Source organism: Dermacentor andersoni, chromosome 3, assembly GCF_023375885.2.
Source record: "Dermacentor andersoni chromosome 3, qqDerAnde1_hic_scaffold, whole genome shotgun sequence".
Classification (NCBI taxonomy): Eukaryota; Metazoa; Arthropoda; class Arachnida; order Ixodida; family Ixodidae; genus Dermacentor; species Dermacentor andersoni.
The window spans coordinates 41,204,605-41,221,906 of NC_092816.1; the positions used below are offsets into that span (position 1 = coordinate 41,204,605).

Sequence of the window (17,302 nt, forward strand, 5' to 3'; positions counted from 1 at the left end):
TGTGAACATGCCTCCCCACGTAAGGACTGAAACATGATTTTTGCAGCTTGTTAACTTAGGTTGACACCTTACGTTCTTGTGGGCATTAAAGACATCATCTGGTTGTGCCATAACCAATTAAACTCCTGGAGAGAAAATGGCGAATACTGTGTACAGTTGTGTAAATAGACACACTTTCTTTTGTGATTTTGACGAGGTGTGGCTCTTATGTAAAGGTGGCCCACTTAAGTAAAATATTTCTGTGTAAGCGTAATCCCTGCAATCTATTGTACCAAAATAGTAAACGCAACAGTTCTCATATTGCATACATTTGCTCACACATGCACGTCACTCACCTGGTGCCCATCTAGTTTACGCCGCTGTTTAGCTAGAGGTTTGACAGCATAGTCGCAGATACAGTTGCTCTCTGTGCCTTCCATGGCATTAGATATGACTGCGACTTTAATGCTTTTCACGAGAATGTGTGAAGAGACCGCGTGCCACATGTTTAGGATCCAAGAGCAGACAAGGTACAGCGACACTGCTTTCAGTGGTCCAGGCAACATTCTTGATGTTTTATTTTTCAACTTAAAAATAATTTTTAGCACCCAATTCGAGGTTTCGGCTCTTACATGAGCGTAGCCCTTACTTGAGTGTATGCAGTAAGCATCACGAGAAGAAAATGGCAAAATATTGAGACGTTAAATCATGGCTCAATCGTTTTCACTTCCAGGAACTGCTTATCTCATACTGGAAGGTAAAGTAAATAGTGTTACTCTTTCACTAAATTCATCCATATTCACCATATCATATATGCCATGAACCATTTGAAAAGACACGAGAAAGCAGGATATCGGGTACGTCTTATACTCATGAAGTTTTGTGCCGACCTGCTTGGGCTTCGATATCAGAAAGCTTGTTTTGGCTGATGGTGCTTCTCGTCTGCCCCTGTGCTGAAGGAGCTGGGGATGCGGCTAGTGTACGAAAATGCACGCCGCCCGTGACCAGCGAAAAGTTTCACATGAAAAACAGTATGGGTCGCAATCATGAAAACGGTAAGCTAATGTACGTGTAGCCATTACTCAACCAGTGCATTAATATCAATGGCCTAGTTAGAACACATTGGTTTTGAGCTGCCACCCAAACATATGATGGAGTGAACACTGGCTATGGCTGTGACGTCTTTGCTAACTGCAAGAAAAGGAGATATCACCGCATATACGTGAAAGGTGTGAAAAGGGATACCACCAGAGAAGGATGAGCCAAAAAGGCACCGCAATGTGCGGGAATGAGTGTCCACAACTTGCACTTAACACGGTGCAGATAGCATGCACGCATGAGAGCGTGGCGGGTTGTTCACGACCGGGAAGAAGCCTTCACAACACACGCGCACGCACACACACACACACACACACACACACACACACACAATACGTGAAATGGTTCGCCGCCGCTCATTTCGCACCGTTTCGCAACATGGAACAGTGCACTAGAACCTTAGAAAGATAATGCTGGAAGTAAGGAAATCCAAAGGTCACCATAGTCATGCAGTTGGCTGATCGAGGTAAAAGTCAAGTGGCCACGTTGAAATCTGTCAAGTTCCCACAAAGATGGCATCGAACACTCTTTGCCTCTGTTTGTAGTCTGCTAGCCAGAGAACTTTCAGAGAGCAGCCCGACCAAAATTGTCCTGGCTGGTTCTGGCAGCCCACAGCTAGCCAGAACCATCCAGCCCGAGTAAAGCAAACTTGCGATGGCTGGAGCAACCTGAGAAAAATAAAGGCACTCTGGCTGGCTATGGCAGCTCGTGGGTAGCCAGAAGTGGAAAATCGAAGAGGCCCACTGTCTTATTACAGGGCCAGGAATACTGTTGCCCATCGACGCGTCTGGTGCTAGTCACAGGAAATGTGAAAGTGAAAGCATCTTCGAAAGTGATCGTCCGAGAATGTATGACCCAAGTTTTTCTACATGTTGCTGCACGTAAATATGCTTACCTGCGATCTGGTCAGTTCATATCTCAACCATTATCATACTGTTGCCACATACAGATGAAATTACAGTCAATGCATGCGCCTAATCTTCATCCCCTGGAAACATAAACAAAAATTGACTGCTCTGCGATAGCCGAATGACCATGGCATTTTTCGCAAGTCATTGTTCAGTGCTTCCCTCACTTAATCGTCGCCTTCATCGGCGCAGACATAGAGGGCGGAATTTGCACTGCTTGAATCAGCTAGAAGAAGTCACTTTGACTGTGTCGATATTTAACACATGAATGAATAAACACTGGATGCGCAGAACCAACACTGACAGAACTGCAGCTTTACGCTGGCTTGGCAGGCTTGGCTTGCTTTGCAGTTTGGGCGCAGTCAGTGCTTTGCTAGTTTCAGTTTTGAGGAGGCGTTGGCAACATAGCCGACGACCATGCCGGTGCGTATCAAAGGCAAAATATCGCTGTTTATGCTAGAGGTCAGGTTAGCACGTAGCCCTGCAGGCACAGTGCAAAGTTTTGGACGGCTCATTGCTCTGAAGTTTCTTTAATTTTGGGTCGACCTTATGCATTTTTTTCACTGAAGCAGTCCGAATTATTGATCAGCAAGTTTACTACGTTATTAAGGCTCGGGATCTGTACATGTAGTGTACGAGACATTCACTTGCTTCCTGTAAGGGTGATGCGTTTTCCTGCTTCCTCAATTTTTGTTTTCTGCAATGTTTAAGAGAACAACTGCCAGCTGTACAGGAACTGGGTGTTTAATTGCAACACAGGAAGAGCATGTGTGTGCCATTGACGCAGGAACACGACAGGTGTTTGTAGAATGGATGGTGCAGATGCGTCCAGTGTATTGGTCTTGTTTGGATAGATTTTATGCTTTTGCTCTTTTTCACATGTTTGACTTTGGTATTTGTCATTCATTTTTTTTTTTTCATTCATTTTTTGACTCTGAATTGAATTTACCATTTTCACTTCGCCTTCAACAGTGTGTGCTAAGAAGGCGCCGGAAATATGCGCTTAGTACGCAAAGCTGCACAGGAAACCTCTTGTGCATACCGATAGTCATCTGTGTTACTTATTTTTATTACATCTGAAGAGGTTCCGAGGGCTCTTATTTAGAGACCTGCTACAGTTTATAAATTGTGGGAGATTTGTAGAATGACCATAGAAGCCACATTTCACCACCCTCTGCCTATTTATGTCCACTGCAGGACCAGTGCCTCCTCCAGCAACCTCCAATTACCCCTGCCTCGTGCCAGTTGGCCTGCAAATTTCCTAATTTCATCAGCCCACCTAATTCTTGGCCGTCCTCGACTGCACTTCCCTTCCCTTGTCACTCCTTCTCTAATATCATGTAATGTCAAAACTGCATTTGTGTGTGGCTAAAGTTCACAGGCATAAATTTTCAGGCATAAGATGGGGTCAGCTATCGTAAGACAGGGGTTATTGTTGATCGACGGGAGAGGCCTTTATCCTGCAGAGGACATTAAAAAGGCTGATGATGAAAGTTTACTGGTGTACAATTTAATATTTTGTTAACTGGTAATGCATGTGTTTTCATTGTGACTTAATTGACTTAGTGGTCGAGCCTTGATGCACACGGCCTGTTAGAAGTCGATGAGGGTAGCTACATGCGGTTGTTGTTATGGCCTCTTCTACTTTGTTGTAGTGCAGGCAAAATGATAGGAACACAGAAAGGCACATTACACAAACAGACAGCGTGGTTTGTTTGTCTAATGTGCCTTTCGTGTTTCTGTCGTTTTACCTGCTCTACAACAAAGTAGAAGATGCCTGTTACAAGGCCTACCTATAAAGCTGCTTTGGCCATATATGAGGTTAAAGAACTTCCCTGCATCATAAATGTTCTCCAATGTTTCAAGCTTCTTGTCATGTTCTCCAAACAAACAAGTGTTTTTTATACATCAGCAAATCACAGAATCATTTGTGCAGTCGGCGACCGATAAATCGAAGACCAATAGACTGAGCATGCTCCGTAATTCAAACAGCTTTGCGGCACTGCCAATGGCTCATAGACTTAATGTGTAAAGACAACCAATATTTCGGAGAGCCGCCAGTTCTACATTCGATTATCTGGACTCCGTCCGTGGCTGTAATGTACGCCAACTCTGCCACCGTTATCTCCTCTGGCAACCTCGACGAGACATCAAGTATAACCTTGGAGATTACACGCTAGACGGTAATCTCTAAGGCCTTGCCTTGATCGCTGCTCTATGCCTCCGAGATTTAACTACAACTGCCCATCTTGGAGGCTTTGCCTGAATTGTGAGATCGCATCAACATAGCAGTCATCACATCCTTTTCTGGCACCCCCGCACCTGGCCTGCTATCGCATTTCTGTTTGTTGAATTTGCCTTGCGCACAGTGTTCTGCCATGCTGTGCTTGTTTGTTTAGTTTGCATACCACACAGCACTCTGCTGGCTCGAACAAGTGTTTCTTGTGAAGTTATAGATAAGATAGGCCACGTCAAATGGCACAAACGGTGCCCTCGCAGTCCGAATTAGCCCGACTCCACAACTGAAGAGGCTGAGCTGCTGCCTACCACAACGAAGTCAGATGTGGACATCATCGATGACCTGCTGGGCTGCGGTGTGCCGATTCCTGTCGCCGTTAAATTTCAATTCAAGACTTCGCAGACGTCGACAGTGCAGTTTCGTTGTGTGCTGAACTGAACGATGACGAAGTAATTGAGCAAGTTCTCCCACCGTCAAACAGCGACTCTGACTGGGATGATGATGTGCCGTGTGCTCCAGGGCCTTCCACATGCGGATCTGACTCAAACCTTTGCAGTCCTTGCATCGGCGTACAGAGAAATTCAAAACCGGCAGAAATACAGGTGGACTTGGTTGCACGTAAGCTGAAGTGCGTACAGCAATGCGGTGACCACTTGTTCCGTGCACAGGGACCTTAAAATGTAAATGAAGTGATCATTTTTGGATACATTAGTTTTTTTTTTTTTTTTCCGGACATTCGGTAGTTCAAACTTATTTATGTTTCCCGTGGAGTCCGAATTATTGGTTCTCGACTGTAATATGCTTTGTTCCTTGAATACAAAAATGATGATGACAATTGAGATTTATATTTTGAAGTGGTGCTTGAAGGCCTGTTAGGCTATCTGGGAAAGTTGGGGCGCACTCAGAGCAGTCGTAGGAGCTGTGTATTCTTACTGAAAGCCAAAAGCTAGTCCAGTGCCAGGACAATGTAACATATCTACTCCAATTCTCTTCCTTCCCATGCTTTGTAAGAAGTTTGAGCGGTGCTCTGCCTATGTTGTTGCCAGGATCGGGCTATCTTAAGCATTGGATGACTAGAAACGAAAGAAATCAAGCAAAAGGAATGCTTACATTATACCAGCCCAAGATGACCCTGTCAAATTCCCATTCCATTCTTATTCAGATAGGTGTGAAATGAAAATGCTGGCTCGTTTCACAACCACTTGGGTAATTTGAGTGAAATTTGTCGCACTGAAAAATATAAATTCTAGTAACTACTAGAAGGAGAGTTTTGATACAACCCATGAACATACTTTTTAACCACTATATATTGCAAAAATATAGAGAAAGTTCAAAACATTTCAGCATCTTGGTTACAACTTCTCAACTCCGCAGTAAAATTGGATATCGTGGTTCTTAAAGGGTCCTGAACCACTTTTTATTGAAGTGGAGAAAGGCATTTGAAGTGAAAATAGGCTATTTAGAAATACTTTGCCGTAATAATGTGTTCAGCAGAAGTGGAGTCAAGTATAAACCCCATGCAAGCGATCTAGCACGCGACAGCGACAAGCGACGCAATGGAGATGGCTGTCACGTTCGCTCGTCGCCTACAAGTTGCACCCCATGCAAGCGATGACTTCGAGTGTTGCCGGTATGTGGGCAGCAACATAGGCGCCGAAACTAGTGTGACGCGTGCTTTATTAACTTATGTTGATGTATTTTACTGTAAAAAGCAGCATAAAATATTTCTGAAAGTCTTGCAGTAGGTTCTTATCCTTGCACGTATAAAAATTCAATCGTTTGCTCGTTCCGTGCAACAATTGGAAGTACTGGAGTTATGTACATCCAGTTCCAGCTTTGCGCTATTGGCTAGTCGCTCATAGCACTTCCGGGCGACGAGCAACGAATTCTAGATTTGCAGAACCGAGCGTTCGCGCGACAAGACCAAGCGATCTGTTCACGCGACGGCCCGATCCGTCGCTCGAAGCCGTCGCTCGTCGCTGTCGCGCACAAAAGCGCGCTCATGGGGTTTAGCCTTTAATGGCACTCAAACACGGCCTCCGCTGTGCTCCAGTTCCTTCTTCAGTGCCTTGCACTGCGAAGGCTATGGCGGAACGAGGCATGCCCACAACGCTCTGCCTTCTAAATGTCACCGTGGTGCGCAGTTCGAATTTCCTTTTGGATGTTAACTTAGATGCCGTGACTTCCACCTTTGTTCCCTACGACGCGCTAAACATAAGCCAAACGTAGTTGTCCTCAGCAAGCCACAGTGCGCTTAGTCAGTGGACTCATGGCAGCACTCCACAGTGGCTGTATTATCTATGCCATGTAGCCGACCGCAGCTTGATGTCAGCTATCTGCCAATTGCAGCCATCTAAGGGAATGACAAAAAAGAGTGACAAAACAGAAGGGAGCGAGGGCAGGGCCTTCTGTTGAAAAGAGAGCATTTGAGAGAAAGGTGGCTTCGCGATCCGCTTGCGAGCTCCACGCACTGCGTACAACAGCAAAAGTTGGCTGAGATATTCAAAGCAGGTTATGCTAACTGCGGACTATGTTATTTCACCAAGCCTGAGGGGTGGTTCAGGGCCTCTTTAAAGCAGCCAGTAGTTCTTCTAATAGATACAAGTGTTCTATTAGATGCGTGTATTTTATTAAATGCCATTGTTTTGCTCATCTGGCAAAAATAGTGCCATTTCTTTGGCCTTGAGTTTTCGAATGTTGGGATAAGTTTTCAAACATGGGGGAAAAAGGGCATTTAGTAACACTAGTCAATTACATTCTTTTCATTGAGCAGCTTCCTTGCGTACCAGGAACGACTCAAGCGCTCTTCATTGTTGTTAATCACTCGGCGTAATGTGATGTGTTATCACAAGATACTTGAGAAACTGAGCAAAGTTTTTTTCGCTTCTTTCTTGGTTGTTTGCAGGTGTTTGCTCTGGGAAACAAGACCTACGAGCACTTTAATGCGATGGGGAAGTATGTTGACAAGCGCATGGAGGAACTGGGGGCCACTCGTGTCTTTGAGATGGGCCTCGGAGATGATGATGCAAAGTGAGTTTCCTCGTGGTATTGTTGTTTATCATTTGTTCTGGATCTGGATCCTGAGAAAAAAAATTGATGGAAAAAATAAAAATGGGTAGGAGCGTGTACAGCAGGCATTACCGTCAGTATTGATAGCTTACTGCGACCCTTGAAAGGGAGATTGTGCAATCATTGCATTCTGGTGGTGCTAACATGGGGGCGGAAACTTCGTGGTTAGCAAAGAAGCCTGAGAGGAAGCTGACGACTTTCAGTGAGAGATATAACAAATAATGATAGGTGTAACAATAGAAGATGAGAAGGTAGTGGTGTGGATCAGAGCAAACAGGTGTAGCAAACATGCTAGTTGAGATCAAGGGAATGAAATAGGGCTGGTGAGGCCACATTTTGTGTAGAACAGATTACTACTGGTCTATTAGAGTTATAGAATGGACACTAAGAGAAGGGGGAGGGACTAGAGGACACTAGCAGAGAACTAGGTGGCATGATGAAGTTAGGAAATTTGTAGGCATAGGATGGGAGGAGGGTAAGCTGGCAGAAAACAAGTAATTGGAGATCGCTTGGATAGGCCTTCGTCCTTCAGTGGGCGTAGAAAGTAGGCTGATGATGGTGATGATGAACTGTTGGTTAATCACTTCTAATTACTTGTGAATCACTTGTGAATCACTGAATAATCACTCATCACTGCAGCATTGAGGAAGACTTTGTCACCTGGAAAGAGCGCTTCTGGAATGCCGTTTGTGAGAACTTCCACCTGGAGATCTCTGGCGAGGACATCAACCTGCGCCAGTACCAGCTCATCGTACACACCGACCTTCCTGATGAGAAGGTCTTCCACGGAGAGATCTCGCGCCTCAACTCATACACCACCCAGAAAATGCAAGTAACACCCTTTACGAATCTGATGTTCGGCAAGCCGCGGAAGGTTGGCTGTGCTTCTCCCACGTTAATTTGATGCACTTGTCAGGGTTTTGAATGAAGCAGGCTCACCTGCAGTTAAAATGTGTTGAAGGGTCTTCAATAGTAAATAACATACCCAAATGGCAGCTTTACGAAAATGGAATCTTTGTAAGGTAGCAATTAACATAAATGCAGGAAAGGATTGGTGCTGCCACTGAAAAGTACATCACTGTCTCCAGCAACGTAATTGCTGTCTCCATTTGTCACATGTAAGTTGTTTTCAACCAATGGCAATAAGGTTAATCCCATTACATTTCAACATGAAAGAAAATGCAGTTTGGACATAATTTTCTAGCAGATCCTGCTGATCAAGCCTTGGTGCTGCTGCATCTTGGCATAGCTGGTTACAGAAAACAGGACAATAAAAACTCCTTTATGTGAACTGATGTCATAGCATGTAATGCATAGCACTTGATAAAATAAATTTTGGCTTGCATTGTAATGTGAAATGTGGTGTACATTAATGGGAATAAGTTGTTGGCATGACTAAGTGATCATGGGAATTTGCCTTGGACACCAGTCTCTTAAAAAGTGTAGATTTAACTGTGTCATACTATAAGCATGTTTTGAAGTAAAACAGATCTTTGCATCACGTTTGGCTTGTCCTCGAGATAGTCAAACCCATGATAACGAAAGCCCGAGACGATGAAATGCTCGCCACAACGAAATGTTTTCTTATCCCCGGCGAGCGCCCATAGGATTTCATATCTCTCGACAACAAAATGTCACTAAACTGCAGTCCCACATTAACAAAATTTGCCGGAACATTACTCCTCATATTATCTGCCCCTGTGACTCTAACATTGTACAAAAAGTGCTCAAATTCATTTTTCTTTTCACTTAAATTGCATAAATTATCGTTGCAGCATGCTTGCAAGGCTATTGCCTTGCAAAGTGCAAGGAGCAAAGTGCTGGAAGTGATTGCTGGCACTGCAAACACGTTGTAGCTGCCATTTTGTTTCTGATTGTCCACTTCACGTGCATGGCCACTTAACAATTCTAGCCTCTTTAGCTTTACCATTGGCCTCTACCAATTTATGACCACAATCTTTTTGTTCTATGCGCAGCTTAGTGTGCGGTACATAATTTGAGATTCGGTGAGAAGACAGAGTGCAGCAAAAACAAAGAAATTCATGTCCTACCAATGTGGAGTTGCTTATGGCGCTAGAAATGGTGGTTACAGCATGGGCTGCCAAGCATCTGGCCGGGATTGAGAACTGGGGCCGTACAGTGACCCTGAAAGTGATTTTCTGAGAATGCGCATCCCCGGTTTCAAGTTACGCTGTTTGGTACCCCCCAACAGGCACTGTACGTAGATTTGGTGTCGCATAGATTTGCCTGATGGATCCATAGTCTTGGTCATTCGCTTTCGGGGCTACGATCACTTGCCTGCGATTTTGTGCAACTCGGCACCTTATGCGTCGGCGTCTAAGAGTTGCTCGTAGATGCTAACATGTTCAGTGTCTGGTGAACCGAAAATTTCACAAGAGTTGTCATATAAGTGCTGTTGCCCCTCTACATGTCTGGTGCCGAGTTACTCAAGATCTCGCGAAAGTGATCATATCAATGCTGTCGCTCGCTGTCGTCGTTGTCTGGTGCCAGGTTACGTGAAATGTCGTGAAAGTGATTGTATCCCCAAAAGTTATCAGTTGCGCGTAGGGCACACTTTGTGATGTTGGCAGTGCGGTTCTGTAGCCTCAAGCAAGGCTCGCCAGTGTAGGCTAACAGAATTTCGACAGTAAAGCTTTATTTTATAGGGTATTCCCCTCCCCGTCCATGCTGTCTAATTTTGCAATAATGAAATTCTCACGAAAGTGAAATTTCTCACTTCCTCCACTAATTTCGTCATGGTGGGATTCATCTGTATTGCTATTTTGCTGAAAATATCAGTACCAGCTGGAACCACTTGAACAGGTAGTCTAATAAAACAGACAAAGCGTCCTGACATATGATGTCATCTTGTTTCATCTTTTCTGTGCATATCTTATGCCAGCTTAGGCTCTCGATGGCCTTTGTTTCCACACAAGTTAATGAAAAGCGTTTTTACATACTATGTCAGTCGTTAGTATCACTGAACGCCATAGTGTGTTAATTGAGTTAAGTAGTTTTTTTTTGTTAGCATCGTCAAACAGGGCTATAGTTCGATTAGTAACTCAAGGAAACTTTTTTTCTTCTTGCTACTCTGCAGGCCTTTTGATGCAAAGAACCCATTCCTGGCACCTGTCCGAGTCCACAAGGAACTGTACAAGGGTTCACGTTCATGCATGCACATTGAGATTAGCATTGCTGGTTCCAAAATGAGGTGAGGCCTCTCCCACTGTCTCAGATGCTATGTGTTGGGGCTCACGTTTCTGTCGGCACATTCATAGCGTGCTGTTATCATAAGCAGCTCTGGAGTCACTTTAATAATGCTTCTGTCCTCTGTGTTTGTTAAATGAATGGTGTTTTGCAAATGCTTAGGCAATTACTTGTGTTATGTTGAAGTTTATTGTCACAGCATAAAGACACAAGTGCCTTAGTATATATAAGTGCTACAGGAGGAGATCCCAAAGTAAAACTGTATTACCATTGGTAAAACATTAGCGAAACCTCCTATTGGTATGGCATTAGTTTAATACAGGGCAGGCGAGTTAAAAAGCAGTAGGCATACAAATTATATTAAAAATGCATGATGGAAACAAGCAGTGTGAACAAAAATAGTACGGTGAACATAGGTTGAAAGGTTTAGTAATAAATGTTCATGCATCAAAAAAAAAAAAAAAATAAAAGAAGAAGCAAAGGAAAAGAAAGCAAACTATACATATGCACTGGTGCTTTAAAATCGTATGTCAGTGACATTTAATTTTTATATGGCATTGCCATTTTTGAAGCGTTCCTTTCACCTCTGCATTATTAATCTCGTTAATTTAAAATGCACTTAATGTCCTTACTGAAAACTATATAATTTATTTAACCACTGCAAGACCTTTATATGACAGCACAGGCAGAATCGGTAGGCTTGCCAGGCACCCCTGTTTCTTGAGGTGGCATTATTTAACTGGTCTGATGTCAAGCTTAGAGGATGGGAAAAGATAATTCTGAAGCTTAAGCTGAAGGGTGCAGTCATGCTGAAGTGATGCAGAAGTTGGCCTTATTTCTAAGCTTGTGATGTGCATGTGCTTCCAAAGGTACGATGCCGGAGACCATGTGGCCGTGTACCCAATGAATGACATTGCCATAGTAGAGAAGCTGGGACAAATGCTCAAGGTGGATTTGGACACCGTCATCACACTGAAAAACCTTGATGGTGCGTAATCTGGGATTGTTGTCGTCTAAACAGCTTGCTCAGAGTGCAGTCTTGTTTTGTGCACTTACCTACTCATCATGAAAGCTGCTTTGAGAAATAAACTTTGCAAGTTCTTTGCACTGATAGTTTGTCAGAGTTTGTTATGTGAAAAGGTGGCAAGCAAAAATCCTGGGCACTTTTTGGGCGGACAACACTTGTGTAGTTGACAGCTTGGTTTAGTTTGAAAAGTTCTTACATTTGGGCATTTGCTTTGTACGTGTCCAGTACTCATTAGAGAACTTTTTTCCTCAGTGGCATTTGTTGTATCGAAGGTATCTGCCTGACAGAAGGGAAATGGGCATGCTTCTTCCTGTGTCTCTCTGGTGCTATTTCGTGTTGCGTGTGCACAGTGGTGCAGCAATGCCTGTTTGTAGTAAAGCCAAACACATCTATAACAATAATCAAGTGCTAAAATATCCTATTGGTATAACTGTTAACCAGGTTGCACGAAAAAAGGCAGAGAGGACAAACATTTAAAGTGGACAGAAAGGTACATTCAGACTGGCGGGTGTGAGGAAACGGCTCGCATTTAGAACATTTTATTTTCCGACGATTTTGCGTTCTTTTTCCTTTCGATGCACTCATCCAGTAGCCAGATTTAGTTGTCATAACTGGTAATGGGGCATGGGAGCATTGAAGTAAGCTGTTTATTTTACCATAGAACACATACAAAGGTTGATGGTACGTCAGCTGCTCATTGTTTTATCTGATACATTGTTATAAGCGTGTTCGACTGGTATGTCTCTTGCATGTGGTGAGAAAAATGCACAGAAGCACAGGGCGGTGCATGAAGTGTGCCAGCATGTGTTGCTCACCCGCTGCGTCCCGTGGTGTGGTTCGTTGGCTGTGATGCAGCACCGCCCTCGTGACAAAGCGCAGTGTATGAAAATTTGGTAAAAGCTTTTTGCTGCAAGAAATTATGGAAAGTTTGATGATCTCGGCATGGGGAACTTGGGGTTTTAAATCAAGGCTCGTCGAATATCTGCTGTATCGTTATAGGGGTTGTTTCTCTGAGCTGACCAGATGTTTCAGTTGTCATTACTGAGAGATGCTGTGGCCACATGTCACTCCAGTGACCCTACTTTTTCCATTTGTGAATAAGGGCGAGGTGAATTTGCGTGGATAGTGAGACGTTTATTTATTTATTTATTTATTTATTTATTTATTTATTTATTTCATATACCCTCAAGTGCCAAGGCATTGCAGAGGGGAGTGGGGTACAAGCGCAAAGCAGTAACAACAATTACAACAAATTTACATAATGCAAGCCACATGTGCAGTAGGCATATCATTTAGAAATCAACGAACAAAGATACTATGAAGTTCAGTATAAATAAACATAGCGACATCTGAACTGGACAAAATGAAAATACAGCGCTACAGTGCATGGGCAAATACAGCGCATGTGGTCACGTGGCCACAGTTGAAAAAAAGCATACAAGGTTCGGCAGAAAAGTGCACTGTCTTCGATTGACACGGTATCATCGGGAAGGTGGTTCCAGTCGTTCGTTGTATGTGGAATAAATGAATATAAAAACCTGTTTTTGTCACAGAAAGTGCCTCTTACTTTACGACGGTGATCAACTCAAGATGACAGATAATTAGGTGCTAGAATGAGCTCACTGCTAAGGATATGATGGTGAAATACTTTTTGAAAAAGTCACAAGCAACAAGCCTTTCTGCATAGTGATAAAGATGGTAGGCACAAGTTGTTTTTCATGGAAGATATGCTAGAAGTACGGTTGTAGTTTGAGTGAATGAAACAAGTCAAATTATTGTGAGCCATTTCGAGAGAATTAACCAGAGTACCATTGTAAGGGTCCCAAATAGCAGCGGCGTATTCCAACTTAGGTCGAACTAGTGTTTTATACAATAATAGTTTCAGTGATGCAGGGGATTTGCTAAAGTTTCACCGCAAGTAGCCTAACATACAATTTTCATTGTTGATTATGGAGTCGGTTTGACATCTACAGGATAAGTCCTCCAGTGACCCTGCTTTTTCCATTTGTGGATAAGGGTAGGGTGAATGTGGGTGGATTAGTGAGACGTGAAGCCTAGTGTGAGTCTGTTCAATGTGGTTGGCCACACGCTGTACAGCGGAGCAATGTTGGCATGGTATAAATGCATACGCTTCCTTTAAGCAGTGTTATGGTTTAGTGGCTGTAGTGTCCTGTTGCTATGTGTGAGGCTGCACGCTTGACTCCCAGAGATGGCAGTCACATTCTGGTGATGGTGTAATGCAAATGCACTCATTTACTGAAATTGAAGTGTACGTTAACGAACCCTAGATGGTACATATTGGATCTCCAACAATGCAGCACAGTATCTCGTATATACAAGCCGCATGTGGCTCTGTCTTGTGAACTCGGTGCTTATCTTCTGTGCTCTTTCGCCTTGCTCCAACTTGGGAATTGAGGTCCATCTTTGACAGCTCATCAATTACTGCCGTGCTCTGCTTTTCAGAGGACAGCTCCAAGAAACACCCCTTTCCATGCCCATGCAGCTACAGAACTGCACTGCTGTACTACGTGGACATCACCACTCCCCCTAGGACGCACGTCCTGAAGGAAATTTCTGAATATGCCAGCAATGAGGAGGAGAAGAAAAAGCTGAAGCTCATGAGCTCTTCTTCTGATGAAGGGAAGGTAAGCGTGGAGCAGTGTTCTTGCTCCCTTCTCCTTAATAATGGATTTGCAGCATTGAAAGCAATGCATAGTGGAATCTCGTTAATTTGAACCCCACTTAATGTGAACTTACAGTTTGTTCGAACACATAAGCGCTTGGGACAGTTAATTCAAACGTACCGTGCTGCCGACCACGCCCTGAGCGCTGTGCCAACTCAAATGACAGCACTTTCGACCCGACAGTGTGGCTCCGTGTCGGCTGCTGCTCCTGTTTCCCGTTGCAAGTACCTCACTTTGGCGCATATACAGTAAAGTCTCGTTCATATGTTCTGGAAAAAAAACATACTAGCCAGGAAAATGTATCATCCGAAGTCATTAAGATATTCGGCCGACTCAGTTGTAGTTGACATCTACGTAACGTGAAGCGTTGCGATAACCAATAAGCTGTTGCGAGCACCATGAATGCAGTTTTTATTTCATATTTGATTGCACTGCGCAAGCGAATTTTGGAGCAATTTTCTTGGGGAAAAAAAGGCACACATTAGATTCAAGTAATAAATGTAATCATTCATTGTGAGCTACCATTTTCGCTTGAAGATTTTCCTAGGGAAGACTGAACATAGATGTTTTCGGTGCGGGATGATGTATCTTCACGCATACATGGTCCCCTAAGCTGTGTCAAGACGGACGTTGCTGCTAAAGGGGCTGCTATTAAAATCACCATTGGGGTCAAGCACACGCGTGCCAACCAGTCAAGTTCGAATGGTCCATCCAAGGCCAATTTTAGGATCGAAATAATAGAAGTTTAGATCCATAGAAATGTATGGGCGCCGGCCAGGGCCTCCTGTCATGATCGAACCTAATTAACTGAAGTCGAATTAGTCAAAAGTCTACTGCATAAGAAAAGGCTACCATCACTTACAGATGTAAATGTAAACAGCAGAAATAAAACGCAATACAAATCAAAACTCATAGCCTACATTGAAGCTAGTCAGGCTGAATGCAGTCTGGTCAGTTCATGCAGTGTGTTGGGGTGCACCTTTCATTCAAGAAGCTGTTGGCTGTTACTTTTGTGACCGCTTGTCATCGCCTAGTGGAGGTGCTGTACATGGTGCGCCTTGGCTACTTGTTTGACAAGGCCTCTCCCCCCCTGGGTGAATGTTCCTTTGCAGAGCATGTACAAGCAGTGGGTGCTCAATGACTGCCGCAGTGTCGTACACATTCTGGAGGACTTGCCATCAGCACGTCCCCCACTGGATCATCTTCTGGAGCTCATGCCCAGGCTGCAAGCTCGATACTACTCCATCTCCTCGTCACCAAAGGTAGGTTGCGCCTGTGGTGTTGCAGCATACTGCTGCGTACGAGATCATGGGTTTTATTGCCAGCCATGAAGATGTGTTTTGATGGGAGCATGGAATCCAAAAATTTTTGCGTAATTAGGCGTCTGTTCATTCTGCCTTCTTCTGGTGTTGTCTGTGATTTCATAATCATTCTAATAAACTATGCACAATGCTTGGGAACAGTTTGAAAGGGAGTTGAGGGACAAGAACAAGCATCTTGCAGAAAAAAAAAAAGCATTTCCAAGTTTTTACAACCATCATGTTTTCGGGAATTTGACTCTTACACATAAAGAAATGCACATTGTTGCCATTTGCAGCGCTCACATGTGTGATGAACAGAGGTCATATCACAAGTTGGTGCAGTCACATTTTAAAGCGTTAAGAATATACAAAAACACAGTACTGTGTGTTTTTGCTGATAGTATGTCAACACAGTAGTTCAAACAATCGGAGGGGCATTTATTGTACCTTTCATATACTAATGCCTGCTAGCCAAATTACTATCCACCGAACATGCCACTGGGCGTGCGACAAAGCTGCTCATCGACCCCAAGCCCCGGAGGAAGTGCCTACTCCATGTCGCATCCAAGTAACCCCGCCTTTAGGTTGTATTAGCAGCGCAACACTTGAGCCATCTCTCGTAGTATGCTGCAACCACACCGACTGCTGCCGGCACTTAGCTACGAGAAGTGGGATTACAGGAGACACCAGTGCCATGTCGGGAAAACAACACCATTGGATGCGTGAAAGTCGAGCATCCCCACAGGTAGCAGCTTTATATAACACACGGGCAGCTTTCGAGCAAGGCCAGGATGCACATTCTTTGCATGGTGCTACATATCTGTTTATGCCATTTTCAATAACCCAATTTTTATGTATTTAGTCACTGAACTGTTCTAATATGTTTTGATAGGCTTGTCTGAAATTTAATCTTAGTTTGCATTTTTCTCAGACACTAACAGTTTATATACAAATTATTACAGGATGACAATTCAGCCAAGTAAGCACTTTTCACAGGCTTTCCTTACAACCTTATCGGCTAGAACTGTGCTCATAAGCTCCTCCCTGTTACACAGATGCACCCGGACAGCATCCACATGACAGCGGTGAAGGTGGAATACGAGACGCCGACCAAGCGCATCAACCACGGTGTTGCCACAGGCTGGCTGGCACTCAAGAGACCCGACAACGGCACGCAGCCCACGCTGCCCGTCTACGTGCGGCGGTCGCAGTTCAAGCTGCCCTCGCGGCCACAGGTTCCCATTGTGATGGTGGGGCCCGGCACGGGCTTGGCACCGTTCCGCGGCTTCATCCAAGAGAGGGATTTCCTTCGCCAAGAAGGTGGGCTGTGCCCTCGCCACTCTTGTATTCCTTGACCCCAAGTGCAGATTTGTTCAGCTTATATATAGGAGCCCTTACAGCCTTTTTTACACCCGCGCGACACAGGCGAGAGACATGGAATGGACGACACAAGCGCTAACTGACAACTGAAAGTTTATGACAGTCAAATCTCGTTAATTCGAACACACTTAATTCAAATTTTCAGTTTATTTGGACTGACGCTGTTGTCCCGTCAAAGCTATGTGTATTCCAATGGGCGAAAATGCCTGGTAATTTGAATGCACTAGCATTTGTGACGATTAATTCGAATGTACTGTGCTCCGACAATGCTCTCAGCAGTATGTCAAATCACGCGGTGGCGCCTCCGACTAGCATTCCTCTGATGCCATAGCCATAGAGGAAAAGCTTAGGAGAGACTTCTCAACGCCGGACGCGAAGAAAAGAAGCCGTGGCGGAAATTTGTGTACAGG

General features: G+C 44.1%; 1 protein-coding gene across 2 annotated transcripts in view; it reads left to right on the forward strand.

Moving 5' to 3' along the window:
• Cpr (Cytochrome P450 reductase) overlaps nucleotides 1-17,302 on the forward strand; it is a 43,064-nt gene that overhangs the window by 16,919 nt on the left and 8,843 nt on the right. For both annotated transcript variants that reach the window (XM_050167062.3, XM_055064403.2), the window contains exons 6-12: nucleotides 7,130-7,254; nucleotides 7,933-8,121; nucleotides 10,391-10,504; nucleotides 11,370-11,488; nucleotides 13,991-14,172; nucleotides 15,324-15,473; nucleotides 16,568-16,832. In XM_050167062.3, the coding sequence (XP_050023019.1) occupies nucleotides 7,130-7,254; nucleotides 7,933-8,121; nucleotides 10,391-10,504; nucleotides 11,370-11,488; nucleotides 13,991-14,172; nucleotides 15,324-15,473; nucleotides 16,568-16,832 (1,144 nt within the window). The remainder of the gene's footprint in view (nucleotides 1-7,129; nucleotides 7,255-7,932; nucleotides 8,122-10,390; nucleotides 10,505-11,369; nucleotides 11,489-13,990; nucleotides 14,173-15,323; nucleotides 15,474-16,567; nucleotides 16,833-17,302) is intronic.